Source organism: Oryzias melastigma, linkage group LG2 (assembly GCF_002922805.2).
Source record: "Oryzias melastigma strain HK-1 linkage group LG2, ASM292280v2, whole genome shotgun sequence".
Lineage (NCBI taxonomy): Eukaryota > Metazoa > Chordata > Actinopteri > Beloniformes > Adrianichthyidae > Oryzias > Oryzias melastigma.
In genome coordinates, this window is record NC_050513.1 from 12,103,355 (window position 1) to 12,122,478 (window position 19,124).

At 36.8% G+C, this 19,124-nt stretch overlaps 1 protein-coding gene across 1 annotated transcript in view; it reads left to right on the plus strand.

The window, feature by feature from the left end:
* Positions 1-15,887, plus strand: part of klf7a (Kruppel-like factor 7a) — a 69,471-nt gene extending 53,584 nt beyond the window's left edge. The window contains exons 3-4 of the mRNA XM_024288980.2: positions 1,157-1,280; positions 10,727-15,887. Of these exons, the coding sequence (XP_024144748.1) occupies positions 1,157-1,280; positions 10,727-10,778 (176 nt within the window). The 3' untranslated portion in view covers positions 10,779-15,887. The remainder of the gene's footprint in view (positions 1-1,156; positions 1,281-10,726) is intronic.
* Positions 15,888-19,124: the final 3,237 nt, after the last annotated feature.

The following is a 19,124-nucleotide window of genomic DNA, read 5'->3' on the forward strand; positions in this document are numbered from 1 at the left end:
CAAGATCAAAGATCAATGAGCCTCTTGTAGACTTAATCTGAGGGCGTGAGTGAAACTTTGAGTTTTCTTTTACCATATTTGGGGAAAATTGCCAAATTTCTTACTTTGTCACAACATGGCTGCAAAGCTATAGGTCCAGTACCCATCCCATAATAGTTTCAATATTTCCTTTAGATGTCTAAAACATAGGTTTTGTTACATGATTTAGAAATATTTTGGTCGCATTTAAATTAATTTTTTTTAGGATTTCTCCTGGTGTGATGTCATTTTTTTCATAAGGGAGGGGGAGGGGAATCGTTCACTATGTCTAATTTTCATATTTACAGGGTACTTGGGGTTTATGAGTTTTACTGAGTTTTTGTAGTAGTGCTGGAGGATACATTTTTGCTAAAAGGCGAAAGAAAAAAAAGAATTGCTGTAAACAATAGAATAATAAATAGACTCCGAATGACCCATGTCTACGTCGGGGGAGGGTACATAAACGCCTCCATCCAATTGGTTAATGATGTGAAGGGGTTTGTCCGATTGGTCAATTGTCTAAGAGGCTGTATTATATGATTAGCTAAACACTTCAAGCTACTATAATAAGAATTTATCGCAATTTACGCCGTTTTTTGCGATATGTATATAGTATAGAATGAATCGCCATGACGATACATTTTCTGTTTATTGTGCAGGGCTAATTTTAATTTTAATACATAAAACCATGACGTTTTAGGGCCAGTCCATCTGGGAAGGGACTGCGGTGATGGCCGTCTCGCCGGACACGTCGCCCGCTATGCTGCGACTAGCCTAATTATCACCTCCCCCACCAGCACATCTGCAGCCTCTTCTGCCTTAATCCACTTCTCCTGCACTCATCCTCACTCCGCTCCTGGACTCATCTCACCTCCTCTTCTCAGTCTCTCATCCACCTTGCCTTTAATCCCCCCCTCTCCTCCTCCATGCTTTTTCTTTCGCTCCACTTCTCACTCGTCTTCTGCACATTCAGCAAGATCGGAGACCAGTGGGAGCTCCTCCATCCCAGTTAAACATTGCACTGCTCTCTTTTTTTAGTGCCTAAAAAAAATGTCACACGAAATGCAGAGTTGTATATTGCACACCTGATTTTTTTTTAACTTCAAACTTTTGTTTTACTTTAATGTCTCCATCCTAGGTGAGAAGCCATACAAGTGCTCATGGGAGGGCTGCGAGTGGCGATTCGCGAGGAGCGACGAGCTGACGAGGCACTACCGCAAACACACCGGCGCCAAGCCTTTCAAGTGCAACCACTGTGACAGGTTTGTGGAAAAAAATACGTTTTCCCGCCCAACTTCACTTTTCAGTTCTTGATGTGCAAAAAGTTGCCCGAGACGGCGGTGACGCACCCAAACTGGTCTGGAGCCTGACCCAGTTTGAAAGCGTGCTGGCAGGATGGCTAAATGCTTAAGTTGCAGTCTTCTAATGATCCAAAGGGGGCTCACATTAGACCTACTCCTGCATATTAATAGCTGATCTTCTCACACGATTACATGGAAAAAAAAAAAAAAAAGAAAGTGCAGAGAGGAATCAGTTGGCACCGCCTCTTATTACCCCGCATAATATCCGTTTAAAATGTAATAAAATGCAGTCTATGAAGCCTGTCAAGAACTGGGTTTGATTCGATTAAACTTTATTGTCACAGCACGTGCGGGTACAAGATCATCCATTTTCCCATTGCAAGATATTAGCTGTGAATAAATTGTTTTGTAAGTATAAGTATATGCATAAATAAGGCGTATTTTGATAAACAAGAGTCAAAGATAAGTCAGTCAAAATTAACTGCGTTCACAGTAACTCTAGATCTTGTTTTTAACAAGCTACAAGTTAGCTACATCGGTAACGTTAGCCACGTTAGCGTATTCACAATACTTGATACTCCCAACATTGTTTGCAACACATAAAAGAAAAGACTGATACCACTAAAACAAACTTTACTGTGACTATGCTAACTCCCAAAGTTATTAGCAGATAAGATAAACGCAACCCCTTACAAGCTAGCAACATTGGAACTGTTAGCCACGTTCGCGTATTCACAATACCTGATACTCCCAACCTTTTTTGCAACACATAAAAGAACAGATTGATACGACCAAAGCAAATGTTACTCCCAACTCCTGACATTGTTATTAACACGTAAAATAAACGCAACAAAAATAAAACAACATGCTACATGTTAGCCATGTTAGCATATTCACGATAATACCTGACCGACTTGTAAAGAAACAAACTTATACCACTAAAACCATGTAACTGTGACTAAGCTAACTCCAAACATTATTAACACGTAAAATGAACGCAACAACAATATGACAACATACTATATGTTAGCCGAGTTCAAATATTCACAAATCCCTTTACAACTCGTAAAAAAACAAGCTTGGCATTTTGACAGAGCGATTTGTACCTCTCAAAATCACTTTGACATCACCAGACGCAACCTTAATTAATCCATAACTAAGGGACTATCGTTTTTGAAATAAATAAGGTTTATATATTGAAGAAAATACAGTATATAAGTCAGTCTTAGCTTTGTTTTCAATTATTGAGGACCAGCCTATTTTCCACAGTGTAGATAGCGCATATTTGTAGCCATCTTTGGCTATTTCCTGCAATCTTTCAGTTCATTTACATGAAATCCAAAATGTAGATAAAGGTTGTGGCGGGAACCTTAAACATGTAAAACTATAAACTGTTGTTTAACCAAAAGTGGTGACAGACAGCAGAGTTGACATCTCTGAACTGAAAACATGACAGTTAAACATATGGAGCATGATTAGTTTAACTGAGGACGGCTGTGAATATTTATCAAATAAATGACAAAAAAAATCCCCAATCCTGAAAATAAAACTGCGAAAACCTAATGGAGAAAATATAGGGCGCAATCCTCACATTTGAGCTAATTTTGAATGTGACATTTATTACTGCATGCTTAGCATTTTTCTATAACATTCCTTTGGTGATAAAACACCATTAAATATAATGAAAATGGATTGTATGATAAAATATTTTTTTAATAAGCGTGAAAAATATGTAAATGATGGGCGGAGCCTAAAGTATACCACTGTTAAGCTAAAGAAGACATTTAACAAAAACAAAAAATTTGAACATAATTTTTATTTTTTCTAAAGTCCAGAAGAAAAAGAGGGAAAGACAACATGCCCTAGAAAACTGTCTGGTGAGCAGCTGTTTCGTGCCCCCAACAAAAGCCTGAAGCTAAATGAAAGATGAGATTCTGCAGAGTCCAATAATATCAAGATGAACTCAGTGAGCTTTTCAAGCAAAACTATTGTCAGTCCACTTCCTTTCTTGAGGTTTTCCATCATATGAAATTCTACTTGCTTTGTAAAACCAGATTTCCTGTTTTAAAATGTTTTCATTTATTTCGCTACAGACTGTCAGCATCTTCCAGGATTTATATTTGTGTATTCTTCTACGATATTTCTGCTTTTAAGTCTGGTTGTAGCTTCTCATATATATATATATATATATATATATATATATATATATATATATATATATATATATATATACATAAATTGTGTGTATATATAAATATCTATATAGTGTATATATACATACATATATTGTGTGTGTATATATATATGTAGTGTATATATATATATACATGCATATATTCTATATATATATATATATATATAATGTATATATAGTGTATATATAGATACATATATTATGTGTATATATGTATATACATATATGTATGTATGTATATATATATATAGTATATATACATATTTTGTGTCAATATATATATATATATATATATATATATATATGTATATAGTATATAGTGTTCACACTGGTCAGTCGCTACCCGATGCTACCGCATGTTCCTGAGCTAGTGCGAAATGTCAGACAAATCTCACGACTCTTGCTCCAGGCTGTTTACTTTCACAGCTCTATTCCAATACATAAAAGACTTCAGTGTCAATTCAGTCAGTAATTATTCATTTATCCTTCACGATCAAATTTCACTTCCTCAAATTAAAAGAGGACGCCATCCATGCGTTGCTAGCAAATCGAAGTCCCTGATTGGTCAAAGTTCAATCTTGTTTAACTTGCGTTTAACAGCCGCACGTTTTGTATGTAGAGCCGGAAAGTGGACGTAAAAACTAGCGTACCTACGCATGAACGCGAAAGCCAGAAACAGGGTTATACGCGCATTTACATTGAAACTGTTGCGGAGGGCGGTGTCAACCTAGCATAGGGTTAAAACTGCTGCCGGCTATTTCTTGTTTTAACATTTTTACTTTTGCTAGTTTAGAATCAGAATTTCGCATGGATTTCCCTAATACTAATTCTTTATTTAGGCTGTGGAGTTGGTCAAGTATGTTGTTTTTAATTTGGGGAAGATCCAAGATGTCCCCCCCAAAAAACAGGCTTCCTAAACCAAAGGTTGAGAGCTAATGAACACTTTTGAAACACTGAAAGGTGGTAATTGTCTCATGTCAAAGGTCACCTTCTGTTTCCAAAACAGACAAGACCTCCCCAATCCGAGCCGACTGCAGCGAGGAGCGCGGTTTCAAAGAGCAGATAGGATCGGATCTGCTTCTGAAATCCTTAATGAGTCTATCGTGTTTCTGTTTGAACATGAAAGACTGTAAAAGGTCAGATATCAGAACGCGAAAACATCAAGCAACTGATGGCAGGATTCACTTAAGAAAGATCTGTTGGAGAAAATTGTCTTTAAGTCACTTAGTCTTGTATGTAATCTTCAAATTAAGGGACAAACTGATCAAATACTGTAGTTCTTTTTTTTTAAAATATTTATTTTGTGTCTATTTAAACACAATTTTTGTCAGTACCAAAGCACACACACTGACATAAACATTAAGATTAATAATTTACTGTAAAGATAAATCATTTATTTATCACTTTTAGGGAAATATCAGGTTTATAAAAGCCTTTTTACTATTGAAATTGACTAAAATACACTGGTATACAAAATGAAGGCTTATTCCTCAATACAATCGCTTTTGCTCTACATATGTTGCTTAACTTTATAAAGTATTTGAATTTTTTTAAATATATATATAATATATAATTATATATATATTATGCATATATACATATATACATTGTGTGTGTGTGTATATATATATATATATATATATATATATATATATATATATATATATATATATATATATATGTTCCAAAATCAAATTATTCTCAGCGTTATTTTCTTTATTTATTGACAAATAGGTTTGTCAATTTTGGGTCATCTATAGTTGAACAATACTTTTTTTTCTAACAGTAAAGTTCTTTTTATTTCATATTGTCAACAGGTGTTGGATTTAATCCAGTTTAAATTTTGCCCTTGAAAGCAAACATTTTTAAGTCAGTTTGATTGCTTTACATACATAATGCAAAGCAATCAAACAGGTGTTAGAGTTGGATTTGATAGTTTTGTGTAGATACCTTCTTTTTACAAAACACGTATGTGCCAAACATTAAAAAAAATCAATCGTAAAAGAAAAAGAAAAATTACAAAAAATTCTACAAATATAATGAATATAAATAAAGTTTAGCCTCATATACAAAAGGGGTTTATACAAATAAACTCCCTGTCTGTCAGAAGATTCATAACCCCCAATTATAACAGTAAAATCTGTCCAATATGAAAGTCCTATAGCTCTTATCTGTCTGCTCAGCTGTTGAACAGGACAAAATAAAAATAAAAAATCATGTCGTCACCATATTTTGGTTTTAATAAAGTTTAAATATAGCCTTCAGTGTGTGCTTAAATGGGTTAATTAAACTGTCTGTCTTTACAGTTTATTAATTCATGAAGCTGGGAATTGACAAAGATGTCATCCTTCGGCAAACAAAGCCACTGTACGTTCGTCTTTTAAAGAACAATGGTGGCGTGGAAATCAGTCACAAAGCGGCGAGATATTGAATATGTGACCTCTTGAATCATGCATCGCTCCATTATGGAAGGACAAAAAAGGAAGTCCCTGTGGACCTGGGGTACTTTGCCTTAATGTGAAATGGAATGAATAGAAGATGTGATGGATCAGGAGCGTCTTCATCACGACTCATCTGGCTAGACTGTAAATACAGTATCCCCTGACAACCCCCCACCACGCCCCTTTTGCCAGACCCCCCCCCTGCGGAAACATCCCTAATTTAGGCCCACCTCTGTCATGTGTCACATGGCGCTCAGCCCCTCTGGCCCCAACACGCAGACGCCCCGCTGAGATGAAGGAAGAGGGGGAGGCAGGAGAGTCGGGGCAAAAGATTGAGGATGGAGGTGTAAGGGGGGGGACAGAGAGACAGATCTACGGTGTGCCAGCTGGTGCCGTGGCCCCCGGGTTGTGACTCATACTTGGCCATCTGTCTCACCGAGCACACGCCGCTCCAGTCGCGTGCACCCAAACACAGAACGTCTCCGGAGGTTTGGGTCGGTCCCTGGTGTCTATGGACCGACACACACATGCAGGTGTGACGGTAGGAGGGATGGCCCACCACCATTAATGGCCAAACTCTCACTAATGTGTCCTGATCTGTCACTCTAGGTGTCAACTGAACCAAGAATCAACAGTCAGAGGAGTAAAAATATTAAACTTTAACTTCTCTAAATTGATAAAGCTACAGAAAATGCTCAATAAACTACAATGTTTGTCTTACAGAAACCAATACATTTTTAATAAATGCAAAATTGGAACAACAGTTTTGTGTAGGGGTGCCACAATTAGTCCACTAATCAACAACTAATCGACTATTAAAATAGTCAACGACTATTTTAATAGTCGAATAGTGGTTACTATATATTTTATGGAGTCATAGTGTAGTAAAGTTGAAAGTTATATTGGCATTATGCTAGCTTCTTGGACTATTTTGGCATTTTTAGGCAATTTTCAGCAAGATTTTTTAAGACTATTTTGGAGTTTAGTTAAAAGTTCTGCTCCATGCTAGCTGTTTTGGCTAATTTTTTTCAGAGGTTTTTTTAGGTTTAACTTGAGTTTAGCTAATATTTCAGCTGCGTGCTAGCTATTTTGTCTAATTTAGGCTTTTTTGTTTTTTTAGGCTAATTTGAAGTTTAGCTAATATTTCAGCTACATGCTAGCTGTTTTGGCGAATTTTAATTTTTTGTTGTTGTTTTTTTGTTTGTTTTTTTGGGCAATTGTGGATTTTAACTAATATTTCAGCACCATGGTAGCTTTTTTTTGGCTAATTTTAGATTTTTTTTAGGTTTAATTGGAGTTTAGCTAATATTGCAGCTACAAGCTAGCTATTTTGTCTAATTTGGGCTTTTTTATTTTTTAGGCTAATTTGGAGTTTAGCCAATATTTCAGCTACATGCTAACTTTTTTTGGTTAACTTAAGCTTTTTTTTAAAGTTTTTTAGGCTGTTTTGCAATTTAGCTAATATTTCAGCTACCTGCTAGCTATTTTGGCTAATTTAGGCTTTTTTTTTGTTTTTTAGGCTAATTTGGCATTTAACTAATATTTTAGCTGGCTATTAGCCTCTGCAATTTCAGCTATCAATTTCAGCATCTTCAGTTATCGTCACTAGGATCTTCAGCTGCAGATAATACTCGTGTGAATATATATAGTTTTTAGTTATCTTAAAGCTAATGATGGTTAAGGTGAGTGTTTTACATCCACTTTGTGCATGACCCGATAAGTCGACTAATTGGAAAAATAATCGGTGATTAGTCGACTAATAAAATAATCGTTTGTGGCAGGCCTAAAGATAGCTAAAACCCTTATCCATCCTTTTATTCGTTGAAAATAGATAATAAAAAACTGGTTTTAAATTTAAAATACTTTCAAACATTCAAATAGATTTGTTCATAAATTCCCGGATTATAACAAAACCACGACTGCTGATTTTAAAGTCTTAACTGAATCCAATGGACTCATGGGTGACAGCTGTAGAATGTAACCAGAAAGTAACAAAGAAATAAATAACTATGGATCGCCATAGACGACACCGGCTCGACAGCACATACATCACAACCCTGCAGCTCAGACTAGAAAAGACTGAAATCAATTTCCTCATTAAGAACTGGGTAAACACTGGCCTGCATTTGGTGTTTGCAAAACGGTTCTAGCGGCAACGGCGGCTCCAGTCGATCAACTCGTATGAGCTTTTTGAGGGTTTTAAGGCTTTCAACCATTGGGCTGTCCGGATTAGTGCTGTTCACGCTGTAAAAATGTCAAACCATCAAGTTGTCCAAATGTGTTCTTTTTAATTGAGTTCTTGTAAAACATTCAGTCTTTCAGGAGTCTCATCCAGCAGATACAAGAAAAGGAAAGGTTGTTTAAAATCTATTGTTTGAATTCACATGCAGAAGTGGTCTGTCCTTTCAGATTTCTGCAACCATTAAATCTAAACGGAGACAGAGAAAAAACAATTTTTGACTTTTGAGGTCACAATTTGAAATAGTTAGGTTTAATATTTAAGGCAGAATGTCTTCGCCCTTCTCAGATTAATAACTCAAAGTACATTTTTACCTGAGTGGGCCAACAGATACTATTTGTTTGTTTTCAGACAATCCTGAATAGATCTTACAAAGATTAAACCAGTATCAACTAATTTGATGATGAAGTGGTTTTAATGCGATATAACGAGGATGCCTAAATGACTCGTATATAGCCTTAAATCTTCAATTGCTTATGCAATAAATTGAAATTAGATGATTGTGAACTGGTAAAATATGATTTTTCATATTAGCTATACATTAATCTGTAACACTTTACAAACGTAACTTGTTCGTAACATTTTACAAATGCTTTACAGACACTTTACTAACATTTTACGAACACTTAACGAACACTTATTAGCACCTTACCAACGCTTAACAAATGCTTTACAAACACTTACGACTGCTTACAAACACTTTAGTAACATTTCACAAACTCTTAATCTCTTAAACACTTTACAAATAGTTAATGAAAGCTTAATGAACAATTTACGAACGATTTACAAATGCTCAACAAAGGCTTAGCGAGAACTTTACAAACACTTTACGAACACTTTACAAACGCTTTACAAACACATTACGAGCGCTTTACAAACACTTTATGCACACTTTACGAACACTTTACAAAGACTTTACGAATGCTTTTCAAACACTTTACGAACGCTTTACAAACACTTTATGCACACTTTACAAAGACTTTACGAACGCTTTTCAAACACTTTACAAACGCTTTACAAACGCTCTACAAACACTTAATGATTGCTTTACAAACTATTTCCTAATACTTTACAAACACTTTACAAACTCATCACAACTTCTTTACAATCTCTAAACAAACGCTTAATGAACAATTTACGAACAATTTACAAATGCTCAACAAAGGCTTAACGAGCACTTTACAAAAACTTTACAAACACTTAACGAACACTTTACAAACGCTTTACGAACACTTTACAAACGTGTTACGAACTCTTAACAACAGCTTTATGAAAACTTTACAAACACTTTTCAAACTCTTAAAGATTGCCTTAGAAAACTATTTACTAACACTTTACAAACACTTAAATTTTACAAACTCTACAAAAACGTCACAACGTCTTATCAAATTCTTTACAAATACTTTACAAACACTTAACTGTTTTACGAACGCTTAACTAACATTTTACAAATTCTTTACAAACATATACAAACGCTTTAGGAATGCTTTACGGATGTAATGTAAAGTACCCCTTTTTGCACTGACAGAAACAGCTGATTAATGTCGATTGCCTGAACACTTCCCTACTGGAAAATGTTGTATATCTGTGCAAGGCTGCTTTTCTGTGCTTCAGAACCCTCTAGTTGAAAGAGTGTCAACGGTGAAGCTGAAGCTCCAGGGGTTAAAGGGTTAAAATGACTACAGCTGCTGCTCAGTTTTGCCCTTTCTGAAGACTTTACAGAGACAAAATTACAAGTTTTATCATTTCTTTCCAGTAGAATACTGAGCAATTCCGAGTGATTTTCTCAGTTTTTTTTTTCCGGCTTTAACCACTTTACTAAACTCCGAAACATCCCCCTTTTCGAACATTTCTTTGACTCTAATAACCAAAACACACAACTCCCAATTATCTCCAAGAAAGCAAAAGCTCTTAGTCGGCAAGCACTTCTCACGGGAACGGAGCTCTTGTTGTGTTAAAAACTCGCAGACACCGTTGATCTCGACACGCCGATGGAAAGTGGGGGAAAAACAAATAAATAAATAAATAAATGAAAACTACCAGCTGCATCTGAAAGGAATCCACACAAACCGCAGCTGAGAGCGTTTACCGTGTCAAATACTCGTTTGAAACAAACATTTTTAAAAGCTTCTCTGGGAAAAAAAAGAAAAAAAAATTTTTTTTACATCGTGCAGCAACACCCCTGCAATTCCCGAAGCCTGATTTTAGACTAGGGGCTTTGATTTATCTACTTTAGCTGTCGTTTTAGTCCGTATGTTTCCATGCTGCTTCCAACCCCCCTTTTTTTCTCTCTTTGAACGGATTCATCTGCAGGCTCTCTAGTTATTCATGCGGCAGCTGAAGTCATTAGGACCGCTGCTGAAAATGCTGATTATGAATTAGTTACACATCTACTAATTGTGTGTGCATTAGTGGCTCGGCGCGCACTAGCTAACAGCAACGTTTAGCTCAATCGACAAAACAAACTTCTTCCTCTCGCATTGTTGAAGACCTAACAGCCTGTTCTCTGTTCCCCCTCTCTGTTTGTTCCCAGGTGCTTCTCGCGGTCGGATCACTTGGCGCTGCACATGAAGAGGCACATTTGAGGAGTTCGGCGAGGAAGAGGACTGGCGACAGACGGAAAGTCGGACAAACTATTCGGAGACAGAACTGATCCAATCTCAACTCTATCATTTTCCACGTTGATGGCTTTGCAACCATTGGCGCTATCTTTAAAGTGCGGATTTTTCGCGGCAAATCCTTCTGTGAACTCTAAACCGGACCAGCTGTACAGTCAATCCCACCAACAAGGAGCTCCTTGAACACTGAAGATTTCTTCCTATAAAGTTCTTAATACAACACTTCAAGTCGGTTTTAGTCTTAACGTTAGCTCATGGACGGGTTTGTTTTACGCTATCCTGGATAAACGGTAAAATGACATCCCGTCAACTCACCTTTCTCGCATCTGCCTATTGGATCCATTTACAAATCCTTCTGGTTTGATTACTTTGTTTGAACGGAGCTTTAGAATGGATTTGTCAAAGACTGGAAGACGGGACGAGACTGATTGAGGTCATCCGGGGGGCTAGCTTACTTTACGATCATCATCTACTGAGACTGATTAACCGGGAAAGACTCCTGGAATTGAGAGAAGCGAGGCAGCTCCGAATACTTTTTTTTTTCTTTTACTCTCTGGGATCTTAGCTATTATGAATTGTCAAAAAAAAAATGGTTGCACAATTGCCTCTTTTGCAAACTTTTTGTAAAAAATGTGCCGCTGTCTGAAATTCGACAGATTGTGGACGACCACACGCACAAAGACGAAAGCAGCTAGTTAACTGCGACAGCACACTGAACACAACCAATATCACTATCAAGAAAAAAAAGAAAAGTTGCTGTATTTTAAAAGATGACTTTGAAAAACTTGTTGGGGAAAAAAATAATACGATGCAGCAAAAAAAAAGATAAAGACGGGTTGCCTAAAAATGATCTCTTTGGCCTTTTAGAGTGATTGGCACCAATTGAGGACGGAGATGGTCTGACCCACACAGACAGATACATTCAAAAGCTTTCCAATGTGAACATTCCCGCCGACTTACGGATCAACACATCAAAATACTGGAAGCACACGGGAAAGCACATTCAATCAATTGGGGGTCACCAGAGAAAACCAGTATGAATGTATGCATTCATGGACAAGTCGCCAGATCCATGAAAACACCGAAAATGGTCGTTGAAATCATACCAAACGCCATTTGTGTGTTTCGACACCTAAGACGAATGATTGGACTCATAAGCTGGGAGCTTTCGACAGTCCGTGGGTTCTCACTGGACCGGCATGAGTGTAGATTTCCTAGTGGGTGGCTGAAATGTGTCGGTCGGGGAAAGGGGGGTAGGAGGACAGATCTGCTCAGTCAGCGATGATAACTAACTGCCCCATCAGCTCATGTAACTGCAGCACAGTGAAACCCACTCGCACAAAAAGCCACATGCAAACAAACAAACAAACCCTTCACGAAAACTGGAGTTGACCTGACTTTTGTTGTCGGACCGAACAAATATCAGAAACCGGTTTGAGCGTCACACAGACAAACATTCGAGAGAACAAAAGTCAAAAAGGCAGCTTGGACGAAACCTGATTGAAAAGGTCTTGATGGAATTATCTGTGAACAACAACTTTTAAGGTGTTTTAATGTTTTTTTGTTTTGTTTTGTTTTTCATTTAATGCTTTTAGGATATGGAAAGAAATAGATATTTCTGTTTTTCAGAGGGACATCACCATTTCAATTTACTGTACAAATGCAATCCTATCTACAGTCAATTTGTCTACAGCTCTACAAGAACATCCTGTATCATGGACTGGTTAACATAAACGACATATTCACTCCATTGAAACCACCCTGTCACCAGAGTAAGAAGGACAAATCCACCTTAAAGCTGCGTATACTCCAATCATGTTTATGAACGCGCTTTTAGCACAGGCCCATCGTTATCCAATACTAGCACATGTACCAATACTAGTACAATTCTAGTGGACAAGGTTCCTAAATCAAAGACATTTTGAAATCTAGTTGAGGAGATTTCAAAATGAAAGACATTTCCAACTCTAGTAAACCAGATTACTTCATTAAGAACATTCACACTCATTACTGACTATAGTAGACCAGGTCCCTAAATCAAATACATTTTCCATTCTAGTAGACTAGATTACAAAATTAAAGATATTTCCAACTCTAGTAGACCAGATTCTTTTATTAAGGACATTTCACACTAGTGCTAGTATACTCGAGATTCCTAAATTAAACACACTTTGGATTCTAGTACACCAGATTCCTGAATTGAAGACATTCCCAAATCTAGTAGGCCAGATTCCTAAAGTGAAGACACTTCCAACTCCAGTAGACCAGATTCCTAAATGAAAGACTTTTCTGATTCTAGTAGACCCGATTCCTAAATTAAAAACATTGCCAAATCTAATATACCAGATTCCTCTAAATTTTTGCAGACCAAATTCCAACCCTAGTAGACCAAATTCCTAAAATAAAGACACTTCCGATTCTAGTAGACCAGAATCCAACTCTAGTAGACCAGATTCCAAATCTTGTAGACCAGATTCCTAAATTTAAGACTCTTCTGATTCTAGTAGACCAGAGTCCTATAATAAAAACATTGCCAAATCTAATATACCAGCTTCCGAAATTAAAGACTCTTCTGGTTCGAGTAGAGAAGATTCCAACTCAAATAGACCAGATTCCTAAATTAAAGACATGTCTGGTTCTGGTAGACCAGATTCCATTTCTAGTAGTTCAGATTCCAAAATTAAAGACTCTTCTGATTCTAATAGACCAGATTCCAACTCAAGTAGACGAGATTCCTAAATTGAAGACATTCCCAAATCTACTAGGCCAGATTCCGAAAATCAAGACTCATCTGATTCTAGTAGACCCGATTCCAAATTTTGTAGACCAGATTCCTAAATTTAAGACTCTTCTGATTCTAGTAGACCAGAGTCCTATATTAAAAACATTACCAAATCTAATATACCAGCTTCCGAAATTAAAGAGTCATCTGATTCTAGTAGAGAAGATTCCAACTAAAATAGACCAGATTCCGAAATTAAAGACACTTCTGGTTCTGGTAGACCAGATTCCAACTCTAGTAGACCAGATCCCTAAATTAAAGACATTGCCAAATTTAATATACCAGATTCCAAAATTAAAGACTCTTCTGATTCTAGTAGAGAAGATTCCAACTCAAATAGACTAGAATCCTAAATTTAAGGCACCACTGGTTCTGGTAGATCAAATTCCAACTCTAGAAGACCAAATTCCAAAATTAAAAACATTGGCAAATGTAATATACCAGATTCCTAAATTAAAGACTCTTCCGATTCTAGTAGACCAGCTTCCAACTCAAGTAGACCAGATGCCTAAATTGAAGACATTCCCAAATCTGCTAGGCAATATTCCGAAATTAAAGATTCTTTTGATTCCAGTAGATCTTATTCCAACTCAAGTAGACCAGATTCTTAAATTGAAGACATTCCCTTATCTACTAGACTAGATTCCTAAATTAAAGACATTTCCAACCTTGGAAATCTCACAAAACTAATTAGGTCTTAGATAGAGACTGTAGTCTGTAGTCCTAAACCTACCCAACCAGATTAAGATTACATAACGTTGGTAGTGACTCCCATCTCTCCTAACCCGAACCAGCTGGATTGAAAGCAGCGTCTTCCTCTGGTGACCAGGCCCATCAAGCATGAGTCCAACTTGGCTTCTGTATTCTTGAACACAGTTATAGTCGAAGCATTTCATCAACCGCTGATTTACTGTCAGGATGACAAATATCTCTGATGGCCATCCAAGCTGTAAAAGAAGTAATCAGCCCAACAAACACCGGAGATTGGGACGTGCTTGGACCGCTCTCCTTTTCCGGGCTCGGCCTGATTCTCCACCTGGAAGACGACGAGAAGCGTTTTCACTTTGTGCGTCCTCGATGGCAGCTCTACGTGTGCGTTTCAGTATTTGGTTGAGGCACTCCCCCCCCGTCGAAACTGAACTGATATGAATGTGTGAAGAACATGACGCGGGAGTGTCCTTTTTTTATTTATTTTTTGGGCTTTTTTTTGTTTGTTTTTTTGCTTCCCCTCCCCCCCGTCTCCCCCATATCAGTCGAGAACAGTTGTGGATTTTTGGACGGAAACATTAAATGTGTCGTTTTTTTCATGTTCATTTTCACTTGAAGCAGTGGAGGGAAAAAGGAGAAAAAAAACAACAACGCAACAAGACAGTTTAGGATTTAGTCGGACTTTTTCTTGGGAGATAAAAAAACAAAAGTGTTCTTTTTTTATGTGTTCTCCAGGAGCTCAAAAACTTTCAGAAATGTGAATGTGTTTCCTGGGAAGGTTTTGTTTCATGTCGTCTCTACGGATTCGGTTCATCTTAATGAATGATTGTCGATTCTGCTGTGCCTGTGCGTTCCTTGTCTGTTTGTATTTTGCACTCTGAATTTTTTTTTTTTTTTTGTACAAAAAAAAATAGGAAAAAAAATCACTTGCATATCTGATGTTTTTTTTGCTGTTTTTGTACGCTCACACGTGGATCGGGATGTCCGAGGAGACTGACTCCTGTGCGGACGGCGTCGCGATGGGAATATTTCCACTTGTTTTCCACCTTGGTGGGAGTCAGACTCATGAAAAGGAGGAGATGGGGGAGGGGGGAGAGCCTACATTACTATGTGTGACACCACCTCTGCTTCCACTAGGTCTGAATTTTAAATCAAACGCACACCCCCTTCGCCCGACACACACAACCACCTTTTTTTTTCTACCAGCACCCCCCCAACCCTCCATTTTCTCAGATATGGCCCCCTTTCAACTCCTCTCAAAATGTCCCAATCCTCCCCCCACCTCCAATTTCGACCCCCCCATCCCCCCATTTTTCCCCTCTGTTGTCCTTCTGCTTTTTTCCGTTTCTCTGTACAAAGTGTTTCAAATTTATCATTTGTATATTACGATGATGTATGGGGTACAATAATGTTCTTTATTATGGACAAATGAGGAAAAAAAAATTTATTTTTGTTACCGGTTTGTTTCATAATTCCTTTTTTAAATTGGTATTGTAATATCTCTATGCAAGGAAACTGTCCGTTGAATCGTTTTTATTTAAGAATGTAATTATGTGTAATAAATGGTAGAAGCAGTTGGGCATGGAGTACTCTCCGCTTCTTGGCTCGTCTCTCAACGGGCGCCAACAATGGGCGCCAATCACCCCCGACTGAACGGTTTCTGATTTCTTATCGGATCTCAATCACGCCGCCATTCAGGTCATCAACAATGAGTACATTTACATACCTATTTTTTTTTACGTTTTTTCCAGTTCCGGCGACAGTTTCGGAGTTGAGTATTCCTTTTTCTCCGATCTATCATTTCAGGAAACAGTCGAGAATACCTTCACTTCACTGAATGCACAAGATCGTCTCCCTCGAAGGGAGCTAATTACATTTGTTACCAACCAAGGTGATGGCTTATCCGCTATTCCTGCTTTTTTGACCATGACTAGCTGATAAAAGGGTAATCGAATAACTAATGGCTAATTAGGGGGTAATTACTCCCCGGTAAATGGCCCTATGCAGTGTATTAATTCTCCTTGGGTCTTGGCAATGAGAAACTCCCATAAGGTTTTTTGTTTCATTTAATGCTCCCTAATTGAAATGGGCACCTTCATCAAGAAGCTTACATGTATCTGTCCAACTTAATGTTCTTTTATCTGTAATTACAGACAGACTGCACATTATCTACATAAGTACACCTTCCACGTCAAATGCCGGGGCGCGTTATGAAATTAGGGGGGAAGTCATTTTTCAGAGAAAGGTCGTCCGTCGCGTGAGCGCTTCCCGAGCATCATTTCTCGTCCTGTGTGATGGAAATGAGGCGGTGTGAGTTCACAGCAGAGCTAAATGGTCTTAATGTGTTCCGGCTGGGAGTCGGTGCGTATTAAAGGTAACATATTAAAGATGAGCGCCGTCGTGCCATTATTCAATGCCAATCTACGGCGGTGTGACCAGCAGGCAAAGGGGAATTCCAAACTCTCAGGTTAATTTATATACGGCCCGTGGGCCGGATCAGACATTTTGCTCGGCCCTCCCACACGCTACCAGAAATGCAGATCGAGACCCACATAGAATATGACTTTTTATTCAACCCTTCAGCAGTGTGAACAATGATGTGAGAGGATAGACTATTTATTGGTTTAATAGCGAATCACTTTTTAAAAAGTTTATTTCTTTATTATTTTTCTTCCGTATGTCTTTTTGGACGTCCATGGCTCTTCAGCTGTTTAGCTCATTCAGCTCTTTTTATGTTAGCCTTTTTGACTGTTTTACCAGTCACTAAGAATTTTAGGGTTTAGCTAATATTTTAGCCACAAAATGTTTTGGCTGATTAAAGATTTTTTTCTTTGCGTTTTTTAGGCAAATTTGGATTTTAGCTAATATTTTTGCCACATGCTACCTGTTTTGGCTGATTAGTGATTTTTTTCTTTCAGTTTTTTAGGCTAATTTTGAGGTTAGCTAATATTTTAGCTTTATGCTTGGTTTGATGACTAAACTACACATTTTACCAATTTCTGGGGCTAATTTGGCCAGTTATTTAGCTCATTCAGCTATTTTTATGTTAGCTTTTTCTACTCTTTTGATAGTTACTAATGATTTTAGGGTTTAACTAGTATTTTAGCCACAGGTAAACTGTTTTAGCTAATTTAGGGTTTTTTCAGTGTTGTAGGCTAATTTTAAGTTTAGCTAATATTTCACCTACATGCTGACTGTTTTGGCTCATTTGGGATTTTTTTCTCAGTTTTTTAGGCAAATATGGAGATTAGTTAATAGTTTTGCCACATTCTACCTGTTTTGGCTGATTAGTGATTTTTTTTTCTTTCAGCTTTTTAGGCTAATTTTGAGGTTAGCTAATATTTTAGCTTTATGCTAGGTGTGTAGGCTAAACTACACATTTTACCAATTTTTTGGGGCTAATTTTGACAGTTATTAAGCGCATTCAGCTATTTTTTATGTTAGCTTTTTCTACTGTTTTGGTAGTTACTAATGATTTTAGGGTTTAACTAATATTTTAGCCACAGGTAAACTGTTTTGGCTAATTTAGGTTTTTTTCCAGTGTTGTAGGCTAATTCTGAGTTTAGCTAATATTTCAGCTACATGACTGTTTCGGCTCATTTGGGATTTTTTTCTCAGTTTTTTAAGCCAATTTGGAGGTTAGCTAATATTTTTGCTTTATAAGATAAGTTAGTCCTTTATTCGTCCCACGGTGGGGAAATTTCAGGGTTACGGCAACATTACAGATAGAAAAATTAGACAATTCACATATTTACAAAGAGAATAAAGTTATAGTGCGGAGATTAAAATGCAAATAAGAAAATTTAAAAGAGGGAGCAATTGCACTGTGGATATGATTAGCTGCTAGCTGTTTTGGCTAAACTACACATTTTACCAGTTTTTTAGGCTAATTTGGCCAGTTATTTAGCTCATTCAGCTATTTTTATGTTAGCTTTTTCTACTGTTTTAGCAGTTACTAAAGATTTTAGGTTTAAGCTAACATTTTAGCTTAAAGCTGTTTTGGCTAATTTAGGATTTTTTTCTGTTTTTAAGGCTAAATTAGAGTTTAGCTAATATTTTAGCTTAAAGCTGTTTTGGCTAATTTAGGATTTTTTTTCTGTTTTTAAGGCTAAATTAAAGTTTAGCTTAAAGCTGTTTTGGCTAATTTAGGATTTTTTTTCTGTTTTTAAGGCTAAATTAGAGTTTAGCTTAAAGCTGTTTTGGCTAATTTAGGATTTTTTTTCTGTTTTTAAGGCTAAATTAGAGTTTAGCTAATATTTTAGCTATATTCTAGCTCTTTTGGTTCATTTGGGATTTTTTTTTCATTTTTTTAGTCTAATTTTGAGGTTAGCTAATATTTTGCTTTACGCTAGCTGTTTTGGCTAACCTACTCATTTTACGTTTTTTTTACACTAATTTGGCCAGTTATGTAGCTCATTCAGATGTTTTTATGTTAGCTTTTTGACTGTTTTGACACTTACTAAGGATTTTAGAGTTTAGCTAATATTTCAGCCACATGCTAGCTGTTTTGGCCAATTTTTTGGCTCTTTTTTTTACGTTTTTTAGGGTATTTAGGAGTTTAGCTAATATTTCAGCTACATGCTCGCTGTTTTGTCTAATTTAATTTTTTTACAGTATTTTAGGCTAATTTGGCTAGATTTCAGCTTCAGTGTTTTCAGCTATTTGCTTCAGCATTTTTAGCTATCAATTTCAGCATCTTTAGTGACCACATTCAGCCTACAGCATTCATTCTAGCGTTATCAAGTGTAATGCTATATATCTGTTTTTAAAAATGTTTTAAAACAGATATGAAGATTACAGAAATGAACTAGTTAAGATTTGGC